Source organism: Melozone crissalis, unplaced genomic scaffold (assembly GCF_028551555.1).
Source record: "Melozone crissalis strain CALT ecotype California unplaced genomic scaffold, PUWL_Pcris_2 ptg000012l_1, whole genome shotgun sequence".
In the NCBI taxonomy this organism is placed as follows: Eukaryota; Metazoa; Chordata; class Aves; order Passeriformes; family Passerellidae; genus Melozone; species Melozone crissalis.
Genome location: NW_026535790.1, coordinates 15851431 through 15879395, shown reverse-complemented (window position 1 = coordinate 15879395; position 27965 = coordinate 15851431). Strand labels below are relative to the sequence as shown.

At 43.8% G+C, this 27965-nt stretch overlaps 1 protein-coding gene across 2 annotated transcripts; it reads right to left on the bottom strand.

Annotated features, from left to right (window-relative positions):
• Window positions 1-356: 356 nt before the first annotated feature.
• RBBP6 (RB binding protein 6, ubiquitin ligase) lies at window positions 357-27965 on the bottom strand. 2 transcript variants are annotated; one of them, XM_054271258.1, is made up of 18 exons: window positions 27755-27965; window positions 22589-22688; window positions 20729-20767; window positions 20052-20088; window positions 15447-15491; window positions 12996-13084; window positions 12779-12875; window positions 12105-12244; window positions 11076-11248; window positions 10163-10266; window positions 9360-9715; window positions 8426-8519; window positions 8267-8345; window positions 8134-8179; window positions 6648-7010; window positions 6200-6301; window positions 3061-4806; window positions 357-2369 (listed from the first exon to the last, which is right to left on the bottom strand). In XM_054271258.1, the coding sequence occupies exons 1-18, from the start codon at window positions 27918-27920 to the stop codon at window positions 767-769; spliced, it is 5379 nt and encodes a 1792-aa protein (XP_054127233.1). In that variant the 5' UTR covers window positions 27921-27965; the 3' UTR covers window positions 357-766. The 2 variants fall into 2 exon arrangements, with proteins under 2 accessions (XP_054127233.1, XP_054127234.1); XM_054271259.1 differs by lacking the exon at window positions 20729-20767.

Sequence of the window (27965 nt, the reverse complement as noted above, 5' to 3'; positions counted from 1 at the left end):
TTGGCACACAGAGCAGCACACACCATCCCCAGCCCCTCCTCACCCTCCACCAGGGAAGGTCCTGCTAGTTTTTCCAAAATTAAACCCCCCTGTAAGTTGTTTTTCCCACACAATAGTTCCCACCCAACTTTTCCTCTGGCACTACTGTTAGAATCCTGGAATGGTTTGGGTTGAGGGACCATAACGCCCACCCAGTCCCACCTCTCTGCCACAGGCAGGGACAACTTCCGTTACACCAGGCTGCTCCAGGCCAGGATCAACCTGGCCTTGGACACTTCCAGGAATGGGAAGGCTTGGGATGCTCCCTGCTCATGTGCAACTCCCACTGGAAATCTCACATTGGGTCATTTATTGAAAACTTTTTTTATTGTAATCAAAAAGTGACATAACAGGGCTGTAATGTATTCTGCATTTTATCCGCTGGTATTTGGTAACTGGTACCAGCTGCTTCTGCCAGGCAATTAAAAAAAACCCAAATGTGAAAATCTTCACAGTACAGTAAACTCCACCCAAAATAATTAACGGTGGTTAAAAAGAAGATGCCCCAGCAAAACCTTTCATGTTACATGGTCACAACTCACAATTCTGTACAAAATGTTCACTTTTATAAAGCTCTGATGTAAAAATCAAATAATCAAGCAGCAATATTTTAAGTGCAGCACAGGGTCTTTCATGTCATTATTTACAACGCTTGAAGTCGTTTACATTTTAACAAAGATCATACAGATGACTTAGTAATTAAGTCATTTTTTCACTATCTGTCGGTTTATGTCGTGACAGATTTCACTTTTTGGTCGTCTTTCTCTTTATCTTTGCTCTTCTTCGATTTTTTCTTCTTGTGTTTGTGTTTTTGGCTCTTTTCCAATTCTGTTTCATTTCCCATGTGTTTCTTATGCTTCTTATGTTTCTTGTGCTTCTTGTGCTTCTTCTTCTCTTTCTTCTTTTTCTTTTTCTTGCTGTCCTGACTCTCCCCTGAGCTGGCACTGCTGCTGTGGCTGCGTGTCTGGCTCTCGGAGGGGCTGTGGCTGCGGCTGCGGCTGACGCTGGGGCTGCTCTGGCTCTGGCTCCTGCCCACCTCTGGCTGCTCGGCGGGAGCCGGGGCCGCCGCCTCCTCTTTCGCCTTATCCGCAGCCTTTTCCTTGGCCTCCTTGGGTGTTTTCCCCGCAGCCTCCTCGTCCTTTGCAGACACGTTGCTCTCGCTGTCGCTCTCGTTGTAGTCCGGCACGAAGGCGGCCTCGTCGGTCTCGCGGGTGAGGTCGGACGAGAGGCGCGCGGCGCTGCTCACGGGCGGCTTGGGCTTCGCCGCGCCTTTGTCGCTCTGACCCGCCACGTTCTCCTTCTCCGCTTTAACTTCTGGCGAGTCCTGTTTCACCGGTGGCTTATTCCCACCTGGCTCCTTCTCCTTATTGCTCTTGACTTCTGGGACGTGCTTCTCTTTTTCCTTCTCTTTCTCCTTCTCTTTCTCCTTCTCCTTGCCCGGGTTTTTGTCCGGGGGTTTGTGTTCCTCCGCGGGGCGCTTGGGCTCGTGCACGGCCTTGTGCTCGGCGGGCTTGCGCTCCCGCGGGGGGCTGTAGCTGCTCCGCTTGGCCTCCGCAGGGCCCTTCTTGGGCGGCTCCGCGCGCTCCTCTCTCGGTTTGCTCTTCTGCGCTGCTGCGGAGTCTCTGATCCGGGATGGGGAGTCTTTCCTCCGTCCCGATTCACTCTTCTCATCTCTGCGCTTGGAACTCGAATGCTCCCTGCTGCCATCATGGTCAGACTTCTTGTCCCGGTTGGGAGTGAAGTCCTTCGTGGCGGAGCTACGGCCACTGTCATGCTTCTCTGAAGATCTGCCATCTTTAGAAGACTGAGATAGAGTTTTTCCATTTCCTTGTTCAACTGTGCGTTCTGAGTGCTCTTTTTCTGGCTGAACACTGCTCTTCCTCTTCTCAGAACTGTCCTTGTCTGACAAAGAATGATCCCGGTCTTTGGTTTTACCTTTTTCACTTGACAAGGAACTTTTTGAACTCTTGGCATCGTGTTGGGTGCTCTCATAACTTGTCTCTTTTGCAGCCTTCTGTATTTTCTCCAGAGGCTCTGTCTCCTTTTCAGTGTGTTTGAGGGGGTTTGGTGCCTTTGCACTCACAGGTTTGATAACACTGGTTGGTTTTCCTACAGCTGGGGGCACCTGGGTGGTGGATTTGATGTCTTCCTCTTCAGACTCAAAGTCATCTTTATCCCACTTGGACTGAGGGACCTGGATCATGATAATGACATCCTCAGCAGGGGCTGTTATGTCGTTGTTATACTCCTCCAGGGTCTTAATGACAGTTCGTTTGGTGTCTGGCTTCTCCTCAGGCTTCCTGACAGGGCTTCCCCCAGTGGAACTCGTGCTGGGAGGAAAAACACGGACATTAGTAATGGGATGCACACACAGCCAGCTCTGGGAACATTTTATAAACTGGCTTGTGTTTCAATTCTAAATTCTCAGCATTTTCCTTAAGGATGTTCAATTAAGGGAACAGACAAGAGAAAGGCTGAGTTCACTGGCTGAGATTATGAGCAATCAATTAATTTAGTATCTTGCTACTATACATTTAATTAAGAAAGACACAAGATTATCAGATTGGGGACTGTCTGATCTGGTAATTCCTTCATGTCCTATTTCTCCCAATGGCAGATAAATTAGATATCCATTCTTCTTTCAACATGAAAGCAAGCAATTATGGAGAGGTACAGACAGGCAAAGTTTTATCCTTACGCCCCAGTTCTTCCTTAGAAAAATGGACATTTTAAAAGCTTTTTAGATTACCAAGACACTATCTTAAGTCTTCAACTAATGTCTTAAATGTTTTGAGTTTGCATCACCAGCAAATGAACCCTACACCAGCTTCCTGTGCAGTACAAACTGCTCGTTTTCCTTAACAGCTGAGTTTGACCCAAGTACAGTCTCATAAGGAAGATCATGGATTATTCCCTTGTTTAGCACAAATTTAGCTGTTCCTCTCCTTAAGCACCATAAACAATTGGAGGAGGGGAGGAGGAAAAAAAGAAAAGGAAAAGAACAAGAACTGCCTGGGGTACCTGGTGTAATCCACAAGAGTTGAGCTAGAGCCATCAGCTGCTGTCACTTTCCTCCTTGCTTTTCCCTTTGTCTTTTCCACTTTAACTTTGCTGCTGCTGGGCTCAGGTTTCTCCACAGCTTCTTTTCCAGGTGGCACGTTTTCTCCACTCACAATCTTTTTTCCAGTTTCTCGGTTAAGTTTAATCTTTTTGGACGGGTTGTTAAGAAAAGCAGCTTTATCCTTTTCCGGGGTCCGCTCTCCTTTCTCCCCCTCGGGCTCAGCCTTCCCCTTGGGTGATGTTTTCAATTCTGCACTTTCAGGTTTATAGGCCTTTGCAGAAGTGGCCTCATGTTCTTTATCGGCCTTTTCCTCTGCTTTTCTTTTCCTTTTCTCAAGTTTGGCATCAGAAAGTTTGCTTTTCTCAGCAGGTTTCTTTGACTTCTCCTCCTTGCTGGAGGGCTTCTCTGCCTTGGCCTCTTTAGGGTGTTCTTTCTTTGCCTTCTCCTCCTTGGCTGGTCTGGCTTCTGGGTGGTCCTTTGTCACTTTGGGATGAGCCTTCCGTGGTGTACCAAGAGCCTTCTCATCTTTCTGAGAGGAAGAGGTTTTAACACTGTCTGTTTTTGGCAGCTCTTCTTTGACTTTTTTCACAGGAGGTTCCGTTCGAGGAGATTTTTCGCGATCGGGGTCCACCTTTTCCTGGGAAGCTTTAGCTGGCTTTGCTACGCTGTCTTTCTTTGGAGCAGCCGCCACTTCTACTTTCCGCTTTGTTTTCTCAACCTTTGCTTTTGGCTTATCCTTCTCTTTTTTCTCCTTTTCAGACACTGGTTTGAAAGCAATGGAATCCGCTTCCATGGGCTCATCCCTTACAGGGGTGGCATCATCCCTGCTTGGCAGCATGAATAGAGACTCTGTTTTAGCATCTTCTGCTGGAACTGGCTCTCTTGGTTTTCTTGCCCCTTCTAACAGCTCAACGTTGGGAAATCCTTCATTCTCATCCCCTTTTCTTCTCTTCCGGTGTTTTTTATGTTTATTGCCTTTTCCATCTCCCAGTGGATTTTCCACCTCCTTCTCTTTTGATTTTGTAGGATCTTTGATGCCATGGCTCTCTCTCCCAGGCTTTTCGGGGTAGTTTCCAGCTACATTACGATTCCTGTGGCTCTGCCCAGCAGGATACTCCTCCCTCCGTCCCCGAGCATACGGTGAATTCTCTCGTCTGGTCCCAGGTGGGCCAAACCGTTCTGGAGAGAAGTTCTCTCTGCTCACCGGAGGCCGTGGCTGAGCGCCCACAGCATAGCCCTTGTAAAACTTCTCGTACCACTCTCTGTAGTTCCTCTCCCACTCTCTGTACCTCTCCTTCTCAAAGGGGTCTCTGAAGTCCACCGAGCGGCCGTAGTAGGCCTTCATGTCGTACGGGGGCACCTCTCGGTAGCGGTTGAAGTACTCGCGCTCGGCCTCGCCCTGCGGGACCGTCCGTTTGCTGGGGGACTGGCCCCGGAACACCGGAGACCTGGAGCGGGAGTGGTAGCGCCGGTACGGGGGCGAGCGGGAGCGCGAGCGGTGGTAGCCGTGCGAGCGCGAGCGGGAGCGGTAGTTCCGACTCTTCCCTTTGCCTCGTCTCTGGTAGGGCGGCGACCGCGAGTAGGAGCGCGAGTGGGAGCGGCTGAAGGAGCGCGAGTAGGAGCGGGAGCGCGACGAACCTGAGCGTGACTTGGAGTAGGTGTATGAGCTTCTAGAGTAAGATGAAGCACTATAGGGAGACTTGGACCTTAAAAAAACACAACAAAAAAAACCAGATGAAGTTAATTCCAAACGGTCTTTCTCCGCAAATCTTTTCCTCCCACATTTATTTTTTCTTTCCTCTCCACATGCTTATGTCAAAGCTTCTTTCAGCTGCTGACATAAAGCTACTGCGAATTGAAGAACTTGATAACACGTAAAAGTTTCTGCTCACAAGACAGAACAGCTGCTGCTTTGTTAGTGTCAGAACACACAGAAGGGTCAGTCTACTTCCACTCACTCTATCACATGAGCTACCAGAGCTACGGACAGATTTCAGGTGGTTACACTGGCCTCTACTGGTATGGGAACACGCACATTTGTCACTACTCGGCAACCACATGCAGTGCAAATCATTTTTGTTGCAGTAAGATGAAAAAAGAGCAAATCTGAGTGGCTACAGTGCAGAATCACACCCAGAAAACACCACGTAGCCTGAAGACAGCAAAACCCAATGTTAAAACACCAGCTTGGTCTATTAACTGCACCCTTTTTTGGGAATTTGGACAGGATGCACAATCCCAATACTGCAAAGGACCTAGAGACAAGCCTGTGGAATCCACACTGCCAGGGAGGTGTCCCAAAAACATCCTGCACATCCCTCCAGCAATAACCAAGGCAAGTGACTGCATTGCAAGAAAAATCCCATCTAAAAGCTTCTACCCTCAGTCTCTAGTCACATGCCCCAGTGCCATGACTCTGGGAAAGCTCCTGACAGCACTGCTAACAACTACTCCTGCCCAAGGGATTTCTGGGGACAGAAAACAGCAGCTACCCTCAGGTTTTCTTCTGTTTTTTAATGAATCATTTCACATGATTCATATGTTCATTAGCATCATTCCTCCTCTCCAAGTCCCTCACCATTTTCAGATTTCCTTACAAATAAGTCTCAGCTTTTAATTCCCAAGAAAAATTTAACAATGTCACCCAACAAGTGAAAGTCCCCAGTCTGCAGTCCAGGTTCAAACATCTCATGTATCCACATGAGATGGACAAAAGCAGAAATGAGGACGATTTCTCTCACCCATCTCCTCCAAACTGCCTGGACTGCTCAGTTACAATCAGAATAGCGAGACGCTGAAAATAAAGCCCTTACAGCTATTCTGTTCCTGGCCTCCTCAGGGCTGTCAGGCAGTGAAGGATACCACTGCAGAGATACCTTAGCAAGACAGATGCTTAGCGCTCCTCAGTGCCTGCTGCCCAACGCTAATTCAGTCACCTGCAATCTCTGCCACACTGGAGCCAATAACTTGCATATGACACTCCTGTCACTGCTCATCCCTCAATCATCCAATCCATCTAACGACAGGGAGGTGGAGTGGAACTCCTCCTGATTCCTCTAGACAATCTGCTTCTCCATTACGGACATGTAAAGCAGTTACCTGGAAAACGAACGCCTACGCTCCTTTTGAATCTTTTTATATTCCATCAATTCCTTAGCAAAATCATTTGTAAACTCATCAAGTTTGGACTTTTTCTTTTCCCTGTTAAAATAAGTTTGACCTTTATTACAATTATAGTTTGACCTTTATTACAAAAGACATCAAGAAACAAAACATGGCCAATATGAGAAAATGTTTACTGCATGCAATGCAAAAGGTGAACATCCTATTTAAGCAAAAACAGTTCCTACAAGTTTTAGGAAAAGTTCTAGAATTACATTTGTCTTGGTTTAGCTTTGCATATTTACCATCTGCGATGAAAAAGTATATTGGAAGAAACGCTATGTCACTTTTGCTAGGTCAGATGCACTTTAGCGTAACTGCAGTCCAATACGCTCCCCCGATACAGACATGAAAACAAGGCAACGTTAGTGAGCCAAATACTTACTCCTCTTTAAGCCTCCGTTGCTCTCTGTAAAACTCCTCCCTAGAGAGAGGAGGTGCTTGTGTCGTTGGGATGGTGTTTGAATGAGCCGCTGGCACTGCTGTTGGGACCCAAGCTGATGACATGTTTGCAGGAGCTGGGGGATATCCGGGAGGGGGGACAGTGTACCCAGCGGATGGAGGCTGCCCAGGTGGAAACTGAGGAGGAAACTGTGGTGGTGGTACCCCCGGAGGAAGAGGAAGAGCATGGGGTGGTGGAGGATACAAGGGAGGTGGAGGCACAGGCACAAAGACTGGTGCTGATGCTGGCAGTGATGGGGCCTGAGTCCTTTGGGCACGGTCACTGTGCGGGCGTCCTCGATTTGAACTTTAAAGAAACCCAAAAACACGTGTCACTGTTTGTCACAGCCTGCCCTGAGCGTACAGAGGAAAGCGAAGCGGCAGCACGGCGGGAGCACTCCTGGTTCTCACTGGTCTCCGGCTTTCTGTTCTCTCGAGACTACACTCAGTCCTGGAGCCTCGTACTTGCCTTGCACATCCTCGCCCCAGCAGCTCCCTCAGCCTTCTCTCCTTACACTCAGCTTTGGGACTGCGGGCGAGGCTGCCATGAGACCCCCATCTCCCATGAGCCAAGCACCCACTGCTCCTCTGCCCCTCCTGGACACACCTTGAGCTCTGCACTCCCGGGCTTCCGAGCACTGCGCAGGAATTAACTCACCTCTCACAGCTCTCCTAACCTCTCCTACATTTGCTTCCTGAGCTCCTGCCTCACGATGCATTGGCATGTTCTTGTCCCTGAATTGTTTTTTTCTTGTTTACTGGATTTGAGATTTTAGATAATCTGGGGGACGGATGCTGGATTTTGTTTTGATATATCTTTCAGACTTTATAAAAACAATGACCCTTACAGCCTGACTGTAACAAATCTCTAACGAATGAAGGACTAATTTGACGCTGTGATAACAGATAAACAGGCTCCTCTCTCTAATGAGAAAAAGGAGCTTGGCACTTTGAGATGACTAAACTGCAGAAATACAAAACTGTCATAAAAATAACAGCCTCTAATTTTTCAATAATTTGCTCAATCAGTATCAACTAAGTTGTTAAAGAAAGAATGTTGGAGGGTGATTTCTACTGGGAAATCAATTTCTTCAGCCCTATTCCGTCAGCAATCAAAAGGGTGCTTTTCCATTTGATCTTTTAATTACATTTAATTTTTATATGTAATTTAGGCTTCCCAAAAAGTGTTCATTAGTCAGAATCTTCTTTTCAATTATGTGCTGGAGTTTTATTTTTCAATAATCTTACTGTAAGCACAGGTCCCCTTTGTTAAAGTTAATTTAAATGAAGCCACTTGAAAATTAATTACCACTTGAATTCTCCACAACTATTATTTCATTATAAATCAGCTGTTGTCTAAGTGATGTGTTACAGATTAATTTACAACCGGTTACAACTAGTAATACATTCAATTTCTGTTGAATACTTACAGCTCCCAGCCTGGCCTGCGAAGTGCACCAGCTCTCATTGGATGACCTTTTGCAGCAGGGACAGGAAAAAAAATCCCAGTAAGTTTATGTGAAGACAACTTTTTGGACAAAATTCTAAGTTCTAGTTTCTTACCAGTTGTAGGTATTGATTGTCCTTGAGGGCCCAGAAGACTTGGTATCGCTGGCTGTCTCAGTACAGGAACCTGATAGCCCTTGGGAATAAATGCAAACAGTCACCAAACAAGCTCTACTAGAACATAAGAATCATTGTATGTGATGAAATAAAATCTACCTTCTCTTCCAACAAACTGCTGATTGACAAAGGGGAAGATTTGGAAAGCTCAGCAGCAGTCATCAGAGCAGGAGGCAAAACAGCATCGGCATCACTACAAAAACAAAACATTTTTATTATTGAAACACTGCTTTGAATTGAAATATAAGACATATTTTTAAATATAAAGTCCAAGGTGAGAAAAGGCTGATTTCAATAAATAAAAAACATATTTTAAAATAATCTTCACCAGATTTACACCTGTGAAGTTGGCAGGCTCCAGAGGAAGCACTGCTGAGGAGTCTGTTTGGATGTTGGCATTTAGTGAGGAAGCTCTCTGGAAAAATATTTGATTAAGCAGCACTTGAAAGGATGAGAATCCATATAACTTGTGCACTGAACCTCAGCTTTGGAAGATGCAAGAACTGAAATTCCATTAGAAAATGTTTCTGTGCTCCTTTGCATCGTGATCCTTGTACTGATGGCACAGCTGAGCCTGGCAGCCCTCTGCACACACTGGTTCTGTGCATCCAAGGCAGCAGGATTAAAGGAGCAGGATTAAAGGATGTAACCCTAAACACTCGTAACAGATTTTTACATGAAAATATTATTTCCTCAGTAATAAAGAGAAAATAATGAGACACTAAGGTCTAATGGAAATAAATGGGTACTCTATGAATGGCTGGCCACTTCAAATCAAAACCAGTCCCTTCTTCAGGGCAAACTTGCACTGAATGACTGGTAAGGGAACCTAACAGAAATACTGCCAAGAAAATTCTTGCATGCTCTGCTTACTGAAGTGTCCTCATTCCAAGTAAAAACAGAACCACAAGTTCCACAGTGACCTGCAGCTTTCACTAATGATACACAGGGTGCTGGCTGCAAAGCTCAAGAAAAATCTAACCTGAGCATTTTGATTTCTTTTATATTGCTGTTGATCTCCAGATCTCCTTACCGAAAAGGTCCATCTGGCTTTTCCCCACGGAGAGAGAGGGACACTGCCGGAGGGAGATCAGAGACAACCACAGAAGACGGATTGACCGGCAGCCCAGCTGCCATGGACGGCCCGGGGCCCAGGGAGGAGAGGGCGGAGCGGGAGGCCAGCGAGGCCAGCGGGATCATGAGCGGGTCCTGCTGCCGGGCCATGGCCGGCCGCATCAGCGGCTGCAGGGTGCGCGTGATCGTCTGCCGCATCAGCGGCGGCGGCGGGGGCGGCGGGGGCGGCGGCAGCTGCTGCTGCTGCTGCTGCTGCTGCTGAATCTTACGGAGCCTTTTTGTGTAACCGGTTTCATTCTTGAAGTTGTTGACAGCCTAGGGGTAGGGAAACATGTTTGAGAAGGTGATAATAAACTTCAGTAGAAATATGAATATGAACAAAAGCATTTCTACAGGAAAATCACTGTGTGTTCCTGTAAGTGCTATTAATCCTAAACCAACTAACAAACAGCTATGAACACATCCTATGAAACTCTGGTATCAATGACTGGTACCTCAGAGTCTCTGCATTAAAAGTACTTTGCTGTTAACACCCAATTTGAAACAGGACATCCCATTAAAGACAAGTGTATCCTGAATTTGCCAGATTGTCTCTAATGAGCAGTAGGCTTCTGTAAAAACAGATCATGTATTTGAAAAGTAAAGTTAGTTTTGTTGAGTTCAGCCTTGCTTAAGGAGATCTAAATTAATATTTTCACCCATTTCAACTCTTTACAAATAGATTTTTCTAACAAAGAGTTCAGGCTAAAGTCACCACATTACCTGGCGCAGAAACTTGTTGGCGATTAAAGCATCAGGAGAAACATCTGTCTGATGGCAGGTAGGGCATGTGTGTTCCTCGGACTCCAGCAGTGCTGTTCTAATACCTGGGAATAATTAGAATATTTAAGTAGTTTATAGCCAAACTAAGTAAACTTTTTTCGTTCTCATTAATTACAAAAACAAGCATATGATTAATGGGAAATATGGTCTTAAACCGCAAGCATGGAGCTGTGCACGTTCTATAGTGGGAAAAACTGGCAGAGGAACAGGTTGCCCAGAGAAGATGTAGCATCCCTGGAAGTGTTCAAGACTAGTTTGGATGGGACTTGGAGCAAGCTGGGCTAGTGGAAGGCCAACTCAAACCACTCTGAAATTCTACAACAATTTCTAGCATACATCAGAGGGTCAATATTTCATTGCGGTAATATGTAAAGATGCAGAGCAGACTGGCATGTGACAGCTCAATTAGTCTTTTTTCCACTCTAGTACAGCAAAAAGTCATTCCATGTTAATGAATAAAGCACATTTCAGAAAACCAAGAGGTTTGATTTCTGAAGGTTTTAACCAGCTCAAGGGAAGCATGTGGACAAAATGCCTCAATATCAGTTCTTTGTAGTCTGCAGTAAGTGCCCAAAATAAATGCATTCTATATCTAATACTGTAACCACCTGCACTAATATGCACTCCCCTCATCCTCTTCCCTCTGCAGGTAAAGAGGATTTAACTAGAAACCTAAGGAAGGAAAAAGGCTTTCTGCCTTTTTTTCACCATCTACACAAGAAGAGTCTTTCCCTGCTCACGACATGCTGAAGTATTCAACAGAACTAACACAGCAATTTCCTTATCTCCTATTTCTGCTCTCAGAAGATCAAATTTGATGTCTGGAATTAACAAATTTGGCAGTAACACTTACATTCATCACAGTAACTGTTTCCACAGCAGGGAATAACAACCGCATCTGTCATTATATCCTTACAAATGAGACACAACAGCTCATCTGGAATAGGATCATCTTCTTCTGAGGAGGAGGATGGCTCCTCAGGTAGGAAGGGAGGCTTCTCCTTCTTTCCTATAGCATAAGCTTCCCTGGAAGTAGAGTGGGGAAAGCAAAAGAAAGAAGTTAAAGGGAAAACTCTTCCAAGCTTTGAATTTTATCAAAAAAAGACAATATGTGGTATTCTTCTCCCTCTCCACAGGCCTTCCTAAATACAGCTGTTTAGTTTGAGCTGCTTTTCTATAGCCCTAACATAAGAAGAGGGAGGGAGGAATTCTCCTGCAGAGCTATCCAGTTCAGTGGATCAGCTAAGAAATCAGTTCAGACTAGAAAAACATTTGACAGCTTATATCAGGTGACATGAATCTCCTTTGCCAGAGGCTAAATGTAAATTGGAGGCTCAGGATAAAGCTGGTATCCCAGTAATGACATTTTCCAAGTGAAAGAAGTCTGTGTTACAGCTTCCAAAAAAGGACATCCAGGTGAGAAAACCAGAAGGGCTACCAAGAATATTTTAGAACAGCCACTGTGCTCAGCACACACAAGTGTTTTCCTAGTTTATAGCAAGAGGAAAAATTAAGCCTGCTTCACATCTGAGGGAGGGAGTCACAGTCCAACAGCTGCTTTATTACGTTTTACATGAAACCTTTGAAAGACAAACTAGAATCAAAAGGAGTTCCCAGAGAGAATAACCCTAATTACAAATGCTGCTGGAATGTTCTGCAGAAATAGTCTCAGCACACCCCATGTTTAACCAGCTCCCAGGGGTGTAAGGACCTCCCTCTTTGTTGTTAGGTAGCAGCATGGACTTTAAAGCTGAAATCTAGTGCCAATGCTTCCTCCCCACATGTCCAGGTGCTGGCCAATGTGGCTGCACCGCCACTCGTGCATCTCTGCCTGGTTTCTCCCATTCCCCTCTGGGATCAGTCCAACCAATTCCATACTTACGCATCTATGGTTGGAATTGCATATTTCCCAGTGTTGGTCAGCATGGCACCCTTTGTGTTGGGGTCCTTCACCTCCATCATAAAACTTCTTGGAATTCCTGTGCTTTTTTTAATTCTGGGAACAGACTCGAAATTTTTGTCCTGTTAAAAAAGGCAGACGTATCTCAAGAACCACACAGAAAATGAGATTTCAGTGACTATTTTAAGCACAAAAACCTTTAACCCTCTCCTCTTACCTAGTGTAAGGGACTAAAATACTCTTTTCCCTAAATGAATGCAGCCAGGGTGTTCCAGAGGCTGGAACAATGTTTTGAACTCATTGACATTCTTTGGCTAAACTACAGATTCCTTAAGGGTGAAATCCCTCAAACTGGCTCCTCCTCCAAAGGGCAATTCAGAGGGAGCTGGACTCAGGGCTTGGAGAAACTTGTTTTGAGATATTTCTAGCAGAGGGATTCACAGAAAAGATCTATGGGAATATTTAGTGCCTCTGACCTAACGAAAATTTTACAATTCCAGGTTTTTCTTAAATCCAAAGGGTTTTGCAACACTGCCATGTAACCTCTGTACTTCACACCAAAATACACAATTCTTACTGTGAGTATTCACGTTTGTTATGTAACTCTCCAGATAAAAATTAAAGACTGAGCACCCCCCAAGGCCCCCAAGTCTTACCCCATTTGTTGGACAGTTCTTTATGTAGTGCCCAGGTTTGCCACAGCGAAAACAGGTGTAGGAGGGTGGAGGTGGCCCCACGGGTTTCTTCATGTAACTGCAAGTTTTTGGGGAAAAAAAGGAAAAGAGATTCATGTGTCTCTCTTATTTAAAACAAACCAGTTCTACAATTTTTACATCAACTTCAAAGAACGAGTTCCATGTTAGCAACACTTACTTGACTGGATCATATTCATGGCCAGACTGTGTCATCATAGCTTTTATTTTATCCTCCTCGGAAGCATTGGCTTCAGCCAGATTGGCAGTCTGTGCAACAGGTAATTATTTGACACACACATTAGAAACACATTTAAGCCCACACAGCCCAAGACAACACCACTCATCCAATCCTGTAAAGAGCAGCACTACACTAACTGAGCTTGCATGAGAGCAGCTGCTTATACCAAACAGATTTGTGCTGAAGATGGTCTGGGGAGTCCTTATGCCATGACATGATGTTTATGTGCCTGAGAACCTACTAGAAAAGAGCACTCTTGGGCACTCAAACCTTAGGCTCTGTTTGTACCTTACAGCAAGACTTGTGTAACCAATCCAATTTCCTTCAGATGACTGAAGCTATGTGTAGATAAACAGCAAAATCCAGTATTTTTAATGCTGATTTTTAAGCTCCAGACTATATTCAGGAGAAGCTCTCCACTGGACAAGGAAGATGGATACAAGCAGCATTATTTACATTTTGTAGTATTAAAAGGACACAGAACTACAGAGGTGGAGCAGTTAGGTTTGTTTGCTGAAACTCAGCTTCAGACATACAAGTATTAAAAGGACTAAAGGATTTTACAAACTCTCAGCGAGGCAAAATTCTTTACAGCAGAGATTTGCCCAGCAGGAGCTGCAGACAGTGCAAAGTGCATGTTCCCCCTCCTAATTTCTTCCTGTGACTTAACTAGAGTGAAGACTATCTTAGTTTTTTTCCAGTTGACTATGTCCTTTTAACACACAAATTGTAATATAAACCTTCTGTACAACTAGACCTTCAAATTACTGAAGTCAGCTGATTTTTAAGTCATATTTGTTCAAATGCTTTTATTACACACTAGTCCAGATACAAGCAGGGTCTAAGGGAGTGACTGTAAATGACTTGGGCCTTCAAGCACCTATCACTCAGCTCAAGCACTCATGGTTTGGTTTTGTATGCATTCATTCACAAAAGCAACCAACTAGTTTCAACATTTTATTAAATGGTTGTTTCATATACACAGTTTCTCCACAGTAACAGAATCCGGATCGCCAACTATGAAATCATTTCCATTAACAGTTACAGAAAGCTTTACAGATAATACTTGACTAATTTGTTTGAACCCAAACGGTTTACAAAACACATCCAAAAGCCACAAAACATTAGTAGGAATAGACCAAAATTCAAATATGGCATTTCATACATAGTAATAATCACCAGAGAACTGTTAACACATTGCCTCCGTGCTGAGCCGGGCTGCACTAGAGCCATTAGAGGGAGTAACAGTGCTGAGCCACTTGGTGTCATCTTCCTGCCATTTCTGAACTACTTCAAACTCCTCAAAAGCTTAAATGTGTACCCCCACCCCTTGGACAGCTTTGCACACTTTAGAGTAAAACTTCACATGAGGTTACAGACCCGAGGACACATTTAGGGACAGCACTAATGGGAACCAATTCGTTGGGTGGCTACCTTCCAAACTAGAGATATTTATATATAATGGGGTTTTTTTTGGCCAAATGTAAACAATTTAATTTCTGCAGCGAAGAGGGGAAAAGTTACCAGTGGGAGGAGATTTCTTTTTATCAGAAATGAACTCCAGCCTTTATCTTGCTGACAAAGAACTAGCTGCTCTGCCTCAGGCCCTGCCTACTCTACGGGCTGTAGCTTTAGGGACTGGTGGTTGAGCACTCGGCTGTCCACACAGTGCAGTCACTAGTGCTTTCCCAGACAAATTACACATTGGTGAGCAAAAATGCAAGCAGTTCCCGAGCAAAACATGGCATTACAACAGTTTCAAAAGGTCACAGCTGCTCAGATGCCACACATACACATTGGTATATTCCTATAAACAATGAGGTACATTTACACAATTTACACAGTCTGCGTTCAAACAAATTAGATCGGGTTGTCCACTGTATAGATCCCACAATTTATGGAATTGTGCAGCATTCAGAGAATGGGTCTGTAACTATGACTAGGGATTCAAAAATAGCCATGCAATTGTCCATGGTACAGAACCGCTTCTCTTGTGGTGGTCACACCCCCCTGGAATGTCCGTAACTTACAGCCAATTAAATTCTTCTGTACAAACTGGGTTAGTTTCCAACGCAAAATTAATGAAACGTATGAAAAACGGTAAAACAGCTTCTGAAGAGCTTCTTCTTTGTGTCTTGAGGATGAGTAATACTGCAACATTATGCTGAGGCTGATAAGGTACTCCCCTTCTATCTTCCCAAACTGGGAACTACTCTTTACAGGATAGTATCAAAATATACACACATTTTAAAGTTAAAATAAATACTTTAAGTTAATAAAAATTAAAGGGGGCTTTCAATTACAACAGTTATTCACCAGTAGGTCACAGTATCAATTTAAAAATAGGAAGCAAACACTTTTTAAGTATTTGACAAGAATATATATATATACCTTAGTAAGCTGGGCCAGAGAAATAGATGCAGAAGAGTCATCAATCTGTTCACAAAAAATTAAACACATATTCAAGTTCTACAGTCAAAACACAACAACAGTTAACCTCTACTATAATCTGAATGCCTGCAGTACATTCCCCTGAGTGTCACCCAAAGGAAATCCCAACCCAGTGTAATTTGTATTTACTCAAAACAAAGTCCAAACCTATGATGGCTTAAGAGTATCTATGTGCTTATGAGAAGAAATTAAAATAACCAACCCCACTGGAGATCTACTTATTGCTCAGAATATCTCAGAGAGGGACCTCTTTCAAAATAGTAATGGGAAGTTGTCAAATTTCAGCTAAAAAGGATTTTAAAAAATATTTAAGTTTAGTTGAGGAAGAAGTATCACTCCAGGTAACACAGTATTAGTGTAGTTTGCAAATGAATGAGTGAATGTCTCATCATTTCTATATGCACACAGTGATGATTTTGTGAACCCAGAGCTGCCTGTCAGAATGAAGGCCATCCCCAGCAGCCCCAAAACACACTCTGCCCCTCCTGTCAGTACCCAAATAAACCAATCTAGAACAGCAGCCACAACCTGTCACTTCTGGAGAAAAGCCAACTGCTTAAATAATTTAAATAAAGGTGTTTGTAATGACAGAGTAGACTATAAAAATGTAAAAACTGATTTCTTGTATGTTACTAGACCATAGGCCCTACCACCCAAATCAATGAGAATTTAGATGATTCCTGGCAATCAGACCAAACCTGATCTTTAATAGCAGCCCAGTACTAAATGAACAAAGGAAATTGCAAAGCATACTCCTGATGAAAAAGACATGGATTCAGAGCACAAGCCTGGAATTTTTGTCCCCATTTTTCTCCTCCCAGCTGCCTATGGAACAGCTCTCAGGAATGACATCCTCAGGCTGGAAGCCAGACAACTAGTGCTGAAAAGCATTTTGCCAAAGTAAAAAGGTTAACTCGATCTAGTTCCTTCTGCAGTACATTGAATTTTATCGTGCCACGAGCAGCACTTGAGCTAGCACAACAGTACCAGAAAGATACCTGAATCACTGTTTACTACATCTAACCTGCTCAAAAACATAGAATAAAAGTTCACAATGTGAACTGAACGGCTCTCCAAGAAGTCACTAAACGGGTCAGCAAAGAGATTAAAACCTTTCCTTAAAAAAGGCTTTGTCCTTTGCTACCTAATGTAGTAGAGAATTTGAGGGAACAGTTTTAGCAGACTGGGAAAAGGTACTTCCATGCACAAGATGATTCCTCACACCACTAAGTTGTTCCTGTTCTGTGTTTTCAGCAAAGTACACACAGTATCCCTGCATTACTGACTAAAGAGCTCTTGAGGCTTTGAGACTAAAGCCTTCTTCCTTTGAAGAGGAACACAGAGATCGAGACAAAAAGACCTTCATTCCACTGCAAGTTGTACCACAAGATTCATCTCTCCTTCCTTCCTTCCAGAATGCTTTGTACCTAGTTCTGTTCAAAAGGAGGTCTGCACAAGCATTTTGAAGCTTCATCCTCCATATGCCACTCTTTTACACATGAAAAAGCAGACCAGTGTTCTCTCAGGGCAAGCACAGCTATAATTTTGTGTTTTTTCAGAAACAAACAAGAAATTAGGAAAGCTTTAGCATTAAATGGTCTGACCAGGAACTGAAACACAAACAGTTAATAAACTATTAATTATTCTGTTTTTTCAGGAAGCTGCTATTATACAGCCTGCAGGCAACAGTCTAATTTCTTAAAGGAGATGATATTGGACAGTTACCAGAAGCAGCAAACAGACAGTTAATGTACTCATCAGTGCATTTGCCCATGGCCATCCTTCAATCATCTTATATTTTTTCCAATTTTTTTCCTTTTAGATTTCTACTGAACTATTTCCTGGCAGTCCCTCAAAACGGTCAAGTAGAAACAACATCTCAATGAATTTGCAGGCAACCCTAAGATAACACTGCAGAAGTATTGTTAAAAAAAAAACAAAACACAACCCAGAAAAAGTAACCCCCAAACCCTAAACTCAACAGCTGATGTTTTAACTCGCATGTCGTGCGGCAGACCGAACAGAAACTAAGAGCAAGCCAAGTGGGCAAGAGGACAGCAAAGAGGAGGAAGAGGCTGATCTCACTGCTGGAGTGCTACACCGACACGCCAGGGCTGTCCCCAAAGCCAAGCCTGGCTACACACAAGGCCAGCCAGGGAGGCTCCAGGTGTGCCCCTGGTGCTGACCCCACGAGCACAGCTCAGCCCGTGCGCAGCCTCTCCCAGGCACTGACACCGACCCTGCGGCAGAAAGGCTGCACGCCCTGGGATGGCTGGCCAAGGCTGGCATGGCAGCTGGCACAGCAGCATGACAATGAACAAGTACTCAAAAGAAGAAGCTTTTGTGCATCCATTAAAAAAAGAAAACTGATTTTAACTTTGCAGCTTTACCCTCCATCAATAACTGACAAGATTCCTAGTGATTTACTCCAACTGCACAAGACCCAGCTTCTGCTCTGAAATACATGCAGAAATATTTGTGTTTAAAAATTAAAAAAAAAAAAAAAGGGCAAACAATCTCCCCACACCAAGACCTGAATTAACATTAAGAATAAACTCTTTGTGTTCCTAGGCCCAGAAGCTGTTGAGGCTGCAGGGCTTTTCCAGTGAGAGAGGGCCTGTACAGAGGGATTCAAGGCTTCCACCCTCCCAGACCAGGGACAGTCAGAGCACACCAGGGAATGGCTTTGCTTTTCCTTTCCTGCTGTTAGGTCTCACTCACACTGTTTTCCCTCCCACTCTGGGATTTCTCCTTTTTTCTTTTTGACACATCTACGTTAGCTTATGGTAAGATGTAATACAGACATGCCAGGGAACACACGAGGCTAAAAGAATGTTAACTTTATTTATGAACATGTGGTTTGTGTTTATACACATGCTAGTAAACAAAAAGAAAAAGAACTGTTTTCAAGAAATAAAAACCCATCTGAATTAGATCAAATACTATAAACGTGGTTTACATAAACGCATTACATTAACTGCTAGGGTCACTGGGCCAGTGCAACTAACTCCAACTCACAATGAGAGGCATTCAGCTCCAAAAGGAATTGCAATCAATCAGCAACAGAATTATGGATGTTACATTTAGTGGTTTTAGACCTACACAAAGTAAGTTTGCAATTTGAAGTTGATTGTTTCCATGGGAACCAGAGGCTGCATTCTTCCCAGAACACAGCCCCAGAGTTCAGGAATTTCTAGATTAAGTTATCCTAATAGCGGATCAAGTGATCAGATCCAATGATCCAGGGTTAGTGTAATGCCTCACACCAGTCTAGTGAAGGAGAAGCAGTTATACTTAAAATAAAGATAAAAAATAAACCCCACCAAATAGTACTTTGATTATCTAAGGACTATTGGAAAGGCACAGTTGCACACAGTACTGACCCAAGTGGCACATTAAGATCTAGCCCATCACCAGGCACGGGTTTCCGTGTGGGATTATACGTTAGCAGCAGTACAAGGGTTTGCAAACCTGAAGGAAAATGCTGCCCCCCTTTCAAATGTGAATTCCAAGTGGTGGTATACTAAAGAAAGGCTTAACCTTTGGGAATTACAGCAGCAGCCAGCCCTGGAGTCACCCAGACCCAAAAATGTGCTGCAGGCAGAAGTTAAGAAAAGTGACAGGGATTTCACTCCCAAATGCCCCAGGCTCTAACTTGGTGCCAAAATTTGTGTTACATATTGTCATTTGCAGGCAAACTGCTGAACTAAACTGCTTTATCAGATAAAGGGGAAAGAATCAAATGCAGAACTTTAGAATACCACTCTGTGTAGCAGCGATATTGAAATTCACGTCAGGCTATTAAAGACATTTCTGTACTCAGGAGGGCCCAAACAATATCACTTCAATTACACAGTTTCAGGAACAAATACCCAAATATTTAAGGACATAAGAAGGAATCATTTAGCTGCACAGAACTGTCCTGAAAACATCTGGGATATGCTGGGTTTGGTATTTGTTTGAACCCCCAAGTCAAAAGTAAGGAACAGCACCAAGTTTCACAATAATGATTTCTCAGTGGTTTTTGATAACATTTTCAAAAACCATTAGGCAAAAAAAAGGTATTTAAAAACAAAAGCTAAGTGATACAATGTGAAAATGGCAAAAAATACACTCCAAACAGTTTTTATTGCAAGAAACAAAAAGCACACAACAACCTATACAAACATACATATCACTAGCTATAGACAGACAGATGTGGAACATGGCACCATGTTCAGTGTGCAAACCTCGAGCCTACAGGATCTGGAAACGATCATACATTATCTGTACAACACAGAGTCATACAGGAGAGATTCTGGCATATTCAATATGAAATACAATGCATTACTAGGCACAAATACCAATATTCACATTAGAACTCTGCAAATGATGGCATTACCCAGTTTTTACTATGCTGAATCAAATACAAAGTATTTACAACATACACTAGGTTTTACTGGAAAATATATTAAGTTAACGTTTGGCAAATTAATAAAAGGCTGCATTGTTTAGAACTAAGTGCAGTGTGTAGGGAAAAAAGTGTGAGATTGTGTTTTTACATACTGCTTTTGATGTCCCACTCACTGGCTCACTTCGACTTCTAGAAGAAGAAATAAAGGTGATCAGAATTTAAAACAAATCATTTGTACCCGACACAAAGATTCCAGAACCTGAACATCACATTATGCTCCAATACTCTAGCGAACATAGACATTTATTTGTAACATAAACTGTTCTCTCTTGGTACATTTGGTGCAACTGAAAAACACCCCAAAATCACATTTCTACATTGCCACAAATTACTCAAGACTTACAGATCTAGAACACAACAGTGCAAGAGGAAGTCATGAGACATTTTGTCTCTGCTCTCCAAGTATCAAATCCATGTGAAGTCTGTACTAGAGTTCTGTGTTCTCAAATAATCAATCACCAAAGCGTGGGGCAGCTTTGGCCAACATGTACATCCCTGGAAAGGCACACAGGTACCAGCTACAGGGCTTCAGTTTCTGTGAAGAACAGTGATAATCTACAAGTGCAAGTTTGCTCAAGTGAAAAACACAGCCACGTGACAAAGGGGCAACAGAACAGTGTCAGCAGCACTGAACAGTGCTAGAACAGTGTTGCTTTGTGGAAGCCCAAGCACTGTGTTCAGAGATCTACTATATTTAGCCATCAAAGTGCCAAAATATTAAACATGTTACATATGCTATATTGACTAAAAGTAGTAGTAGAAATGTCACCTGAAAGTAGTTTCTAGGATTTTGTGCGATTTAGGAGTCCTGTGACAAAAAAAAAGGTCTTAATTGCCAGAATTTGCTATAAGAGAATCTTGAATAAGTTACAATATTTTAGGAAATATGTATTACATTTGAAAACTTGTTGAGATTCCACATACTCGGTGGTGTGGACCTGCATGCTCCTCATCATGAACCATACATGCAGCCACAGAGAGAGCTAACAAACAATCCACGCATCATCCAAAGAGTCCCATGAGCAGAAGCAATGCAAAGGCTGCTGGGGAATTTACATGCCAATGGAGAGGCTCAGCTTCCTGCCACTGCTGAACACCCCCAGGCTCCCAATTACACCTCCTGAAGGTGAGGAGGTGAGGAAATACTTTGGATTACCACACAATAGTTGCTCCAGCCATTTACTGCAAGGTGAGCAGTGCCTTTCTGAAGGCCTCTCACCATCCCAGCAGACATTCCCCATCCCCAAACATTAACCACCCTGCCAGTGGTTTCTGCAGTGTTTCCAGCTGGGGAACGAAGGCTCATCTGCCTGGTTAATTTTCAACTCTACCACAGCAGTGCTGTTCTTTGCTGATCCTCAACACCAGTAGTGACAGAATCTTTGCTGCCAGCTTTGATTCTCTGGAGGGCTTTACAGCACCAGGCAAGGTGCACTGGCAGGACAGCACTCAGTGAAACGAGCCCCAAAGCAAGGCTGTGTTTACAGGCACAAAGCTGGGGGGCAGAATCCCGAGGGAGAGCTGGGAAGCACTGCACCCACTCCTGCAGTAACATGCCCCAAGGTTACATGCAGAGCCACATCCATTCCGGGACTTTGCTTGCAAATGGTTCATGGGTACCAGGATGCTGCTGTATTGTTTGTTCAAGACACACTGTAACTCCTTAGGGTACTTTCCTGAGAACCAACATTAGAAAGACATAGCAAAACCACAAGCTAATAATATCTCCTGCTGGTGGTGAAGAGGCATGGCTTTAAGGATCTGGACTGTATGAAAACATCAATGCAGCCATAATCCTGAAGTCAGGATTGCATTTGAGTCTCTGTGATTTTAATCAATTCTGAGGACAGAGAATCAGGTGTAAACCTCAGAAATACAGAACTAAAACATGGAGCACAGATCCCAGCTCGGGTACAGACGGACTCAGAAAGGTACCCAGTACATTTGGTAATGTGCTAAACTACTTCAGAGATTTGACTTTGGACAGGATTAACTGTTTATTTCATGGTACTTGCACAAAAGCCAGTACCCTTTAGGGTATGGTTCTTTATCTCTTGCCTCAAACAGATACTGTGTGTTTAGGAAACACACAGGAGTCACTTAGGAATGAAACTCCTTGTTTGCATGGTTCACCAGCTGGCAACCCTTGGTCTTTCCTCTATGACTACTATAGAACCCCCCCATGTCTGAGGCAGAAAAATACCTGTCATATCCTGCCCCACCTCCCCCAAATGCAGGTGACAGTCCAACACCCAGAATCAAACTCTTTTGAGACATGAACGAATGCTAAGTTCATGAATGTATACCTGCCTTTGTTAAAAAGGCAGACACATATTATAAGGAATCTCCCCATGTAGAGGAAACAGGAATTTCAGAAAATTTGAATCTCAGAAAAATAAACTCCAAACCAAGCTCAATAGAATCATCTCCAAAGTTACCACTGCTGGTGTCTGAACACCAAAATCTAAGTCTCCTTTGGGACAGACACTTTGAAAGCTACCCCATGAACTACAAACACCAGCAGCAGTTTTAACAAGCAAGTTACAAGCCCAGTGCCTCTGCAAGTGCTGTCAATAACACGGTGGGCACACTGCCCCCTCCCAAACAAGAGAATGTTTGCAGTACTTACATAACGTATGTTTTGCTGGTAGCTTTAACTCCTCCAATGGGGATTCTCCTCACAATCACCGATGAGTTCTTGGGAATCAGAGCACTATCATCGGTGTATTCTGGAAACAATATCAATACAGAAAAAACATTAGTCAATTTGTAAGCACTTAATAGGTAATTACAGAGCACTTTCGAGAATCCCGTTACAGATCTAAAAGCAAAATTTTATACATAACATCAAGCTTTCATCCTCTCAACACACCAGCAGCACCTGTCAAGGAATCTTCAGGTTTGATTATCAAGCACAAGCAGCAAAATAATTTTCAGTTTTTAAAGTTAGTTTGAATGCCAGGAGCAAAATGGTTTCAAATGACACTAAAGCAGAGTCTGATAATTCATGAGGTTTTTCCCTGATCTGTTTTAAGCTGGTTTTGCTTCTGTTTGGCTACGAAACCAAGAGATCTCTGGAGCAAAACAAACCAAAGCTGAGCCTCACTTGCATAAAACAGATTGTAAAGTCTGTGAGTACTTGTCCTGAACAAACCAGGCATCAGCTAAAGCAGGGAAACTCTGCAGCACTCTTAACATGCTTTCAGCTTGTTAAGTACCCCTGACTCCCCTCTGCTGCCCTGCTCAGGCCTGACAGACCAGCAGAGGCACCAGCTCTGTGCTTGGAGCTGCACCGTCCCCAAGCAGGCTGGGCAGCTGCTCAGGGCCTGACAGAGAAATGCAACTGAAACCGACAGCGCTGGAGTCTGGAGCACAAACACTTGGGGGTTTGTGAGCTGCTTTCACAAGCAGGACAGAAGGGGCTCAAACTAAAGTGGTACCTCCTCCCTTAAGCTCACCATTCAGTCTGAATTAACCAGAGGGACACAAGTTCTTTCCACTCACTCTCTGTAGAGAAGAGAGACTCAAACAAAATGACTTCTGAAGTCTTGAAAAGCCTTTGGAAAACAGCATGTGCCTGGAGCCATCCCTGCTCTGCCTGGGCCTGTACTGTGCTGGTTGTCTGAAAAGAAGAAAAGCCCCCTGACCTTTTACATAAGGCCCAAAGAAAAATCCAATTCTCAGACACTTTGAATAAACTTAAAATGCAAAGCCCTCTTCATAAGAATGGTTTTTATATGGAACTTACACAGGCTGTATATGACTAAATATTGTCAAGCACCATGAGAAGTCCTTCCCTGTGATGTGCCTGCAGTGTCAGTTATTCCAATCCCTTACCTCTGCAGACTGAATCAAAGCACTGGTCTGAAACCTAGTACTGTTATGTATCTAGTCAAGCTTTGTCAGGATGAGTTTGCTCAGTGATCACACACAAAATACGAGTATCTCACAATTTATGCTCAATTTTTCAGTATATTATTCCTACAGGCAGGAACCTCCCTTAGACCAAAACATACCTAGCAGAAGACATCACTTCAACCATGAAATTAAAGTTTTACTTCTATTTCCAGCTAACAGAACATTTCTTCAGAAAACTGAGAAATCATTTAGCTGAAACTAATTCCTGATCGCCCCCCCGGGGAACTGAACAGCGAGACTCCTCTGGACTGCAGAGCAGTTTAAAACTGTGGGTGAAAGGACTAGCAGTGACAGAAACAGCAGCTCTTACAGAAGCCACATCCTGACACAAGCCCTGGAGCTCTGCTCCTCACACAGCCACCTGTCAAAGAGGCCACAGCGGGACTTTCTGATGGAGAAGGAGCTCAAGCAGTGCTGAGGCTGAGACAAACACCTGGAAGATCGTGCCAGCTGCAGTTCTAGAAGCCCAGAGCAGCTGTTTCTACTTGTGCCTGCCCCTGTCTCTCCATGACTCCGCACCTCAAGGTGAGCAGTGAGGCCAACTCCACACAGCTCCTGCTCACACGTGTCCAAGCAGAGCTCCAACAGAAACACTCCAAGCTGGAGGCAGCAGCATTGTTCACTCCCATTCCCATATAGCTCAAACTTGTTTTACCACCAGTGATGGCCGGAAGTGGCTACTGGAATTTCTCAATCTGAGCTGTGATTATAAGTACCCAACTAACACAAAATTACTGTAAAAACAAAGAAATATCTGGATATTAAAGCTTAGAGCAGAAGAGACACAACAGTCTAAAACTTGCTGTTAATCCTACAAGAAAATAATGTAGCTTGAAAGATTAAGTATTAATAATTCAGATTAAGTATTTCAAGGCGTGAATGGTGGCAAACTAGTTAGTCAGCTGACTGCTGCCTCACACTGACACAGAAATCTGACATCAACTACTGCATTAGTGTCCACAGACTTCTTACAGCTAGGTGCAAGGAGCTCAGATTTGCTGGCAAGTTTATGCTGCTTCATACTGAACGAGCAATTTAAAATCCCCACTTTTTAATTTATCTATTATAAGAATTTCTGCTAGTATTAATAATTTGTGTTTTTGTATGCTAGAAACAAGTTACTGACAAAAGTTCCCATGTTATTTTCTGGCCTGCTTTCATTCACGGTTTTATCTGCCAGCACTGCCCAAACAGCTGTGAGCACTCGGAGAGGTTTTTCACTCAGGTGGAGTACAGAACACACCAGGAGTCCTGGGAAAGCAAGCCGAGGTGTGCCAGGACAGGGAAAAGCCGTGCTAAGCAGCTGCTGGGGAAAGGATGTGCAGGTAAGAGCTGCAATGCCTGCCAACATGCCAGGCAGCCCCACCAGAACACAGGGAATTCCCTGGGACACATTTTCTCCCCAGACAGGATTTAACTCTGTTCTCATCACCACCACTTGCTCACTTTGGGACAAGCCACTGCTGTAGCTGGCTACGAAAGCAGCCTTGAAACTTGCAGAGAAACAGCCGGGGCCACTCGTGCTGGATTTTCTGCTTCCCCCAGAACAGGAATCCCTGATCTGGAACAAGCTGGCTCAGGAGGTCACACAGCCCAGGGAATCTCCACGGCCCTGTTTGCACAGCTCTGGCCCCACGAGAGCCCCTGCCCTGCTCTGAAGGGATGAGTCCATCAAATCCACCCAACTCCCAATCATTAATCGCATTACACCACCTGCCCTGCTTTAGGGCTCTCTGGGCTCTGCTGTGGTGTCAGCCTGGGGCTGAACTGCTGGGCACTGCTCTGCCCCAAAACCATTCAGCCGTCCCACAGCAGCTCAGAGCAAACTTCGGGGTTTATTTTCTTTGCATTTTGCCCTGTAAGTATGGCACATTTTCTAATTGCTCTGTTTCAGAATGTCACAGCACAGGAAAGAGCACTCAAGAGGCCTCAGCTGTGGAGCTCACAGCTCTTCCACAATATTCTAGGAACACCTGTCATAGAGGACAAGTAAAATAATCCAGATCCAATGAAATGGAGGCAAGTTTAAAAGCACCAATCTCGAGCACAGGCTTTAAAGAACATGCCTTGATAGCAGGTATGGAATAGGAACCCCCTACATAAAACAGGTCCCACCCACCCATTTTGCATTCCCAGAATCTTACACAGTCCATCAGATCCTTTTTTCCCACTGATATTTAAAATCCTGTGTACTTTTGGCATATATCAGCAGTTCTCCTATTACTAGCTTTCCATTAGGAAAAGTAACAGACCCAGAACTGTAAAAGCTTCCAGGATCTTGGACCAATCATGGCTCACTTTGTTCTTTCCAAAGATCATTTTAACATTTACTCAGGACTCCCGAATAGACAAAGTTAAAAAACCCAATACCTATGTCCACACATAAGAATTCCTAACATCCCACTTAGGTAGAATATCCCGGTCTAGTTGTTATTTGAATTTCTGCAGGTTAATTTAAGCATTTACATCTGATTAATAAAAACTGAGATTCACATTTCTGCATATGAACCAAAGATCTGACAGACACAGAATTTGGAAATACATTCTCTAGCTATGCTCTGCAAACCACAGAGAGATTTTTGCCTTTTCACATGGAAAACACCCTTAGGAAAGCTTCAATAAGCATGTGTATCACTAATATAGAATTTTAAATTATGTATTTTACATAGTTATATATTTAAAATTTGATACTCATTTTTTAGAGGTTAAAGTGCAACACAACCTGCCGAGCAGACTCAGGACCATCCTTTTTTAACTTCACCTTGAGGCAACAGCAGCTTCTAGCGAGGCAAACTCCTTTCCTTCCCTGGACTCTGGTTACATGTGAAAACAAAGTAACTCCCTGGTCAATCTGGTACCATGGATGCTGCAGTAATACTTCATGGGGTATATTTACCTGCATCTTTTTTCTCTTACAACTTTCAAAAGAAAAAACTGCTGAGACACAGAACCACAGGGTGGGGAAAGAAAAAGGTTTAACGTTGCAGGAATGAAAAAACAATTCTTTTTATTTCTGAAAAGTCACACTCCAAAGTCTTTAATCACATTCAAACTTATCAGGATGGCAGATTACCTAACCGAAGCATCATAGAAACACAAACCCATATTCACACCACAGAATCAAGCACTATTTATTAGATTTAAGAGAATTTATGACTTCCCAAAGAACATATATTCACTGTAAACATGTATTTCTTACATATATTCACTGTAAATGTTCTGCCATAAAACTTCAGGACTGCCCTGATGGAGCAAGCACTACGTGCCAGGAAGAAAAAAAAAATCAAAACAACATTAGACAAGAATGATGAAATGATGCTCAGCAGTATCCAAACTACGGCGTCTTTTGTTTGGAAAACTTACATTAACACCAATTCCCCAGAGTAATTTTACTACACAGAACGCTGATTGTGAGAGAGGCTTTAAGGGTCTGCAGAAATTGTAACTCAGTGATACACTCGATACAAATTGTTGCTTGTAAGCAATTACTGCAAGGGGCACTTGCTTTCAATGAAAGGCGGGTAAAAAAAGCAGCAAAGCACTTTCCAATGAAGGGGGCCAAGAGAAATTGACGACAAAGTTCAGTCATCAAACACACTTTTCTTCCCTCGTTGAAATTAGCCATGCGCTATACTCCTTGTGATAACCTTCACATTTCTCTGCCAGATTTCAAAGAAAGCAGGCAGGTTTGTTATGGTCACACATCCTGCCCCCCACCGCTCCCATTTTACCCACAACTCCAGAAAACCCAAACTTTTGCAGCACCTCCGCACGCAGAACAGCTCGGACGGTGCTGCGAGAGCAGCAGCTACAAAGGAACAGCTCCGAGCCCACAGCAGCCACCGCTCCATCACCGCTGCCCCCGAACCCCACGCACCTTCTTTGGTCTGCGCGTTGGTGATCTGCAGGTCGCAGTCGGCCGCCTTCAGCTTCTCCCGGCCCATGATCTGGCGCTTGAGGTCGCTCAGGGAGATGTGCAGCCCGTCGAAGGTGACCGTGTCATAGTTGAGCTTGGAGGAGAACTTGTAGTGCACGCACGACATGGCGGGGCGCGGGCGGCGCCCGCTCTGGCGCGGCGGGGCCGCGGG

Excerpts from the sequence above, each read along its gene's own strand:
- RBBP6 (XM_054271258.1), bottom strand. The coding sequence starts at position 27,920 with ATGTCGTGCGTGCACTACAAGTTCTCCTCCAAGCTCAACTATGACACG. Across the intron at positions 10,267-11,075 it reads AAACAGTTACTGTGATGAAT|GTATTAGAACAGCACTGCTG; the intron begins GTAAGTGTTACT and ends AATTATTCCCAG. Across the intron at positions 6,302-6,647 it reads CAACGGAGGCTTAAAGAGGA|GGAAAAGAAAAAGTCCAAAC; the intron begins GTAAGTATTTGG and ends TTATTTTAACAG.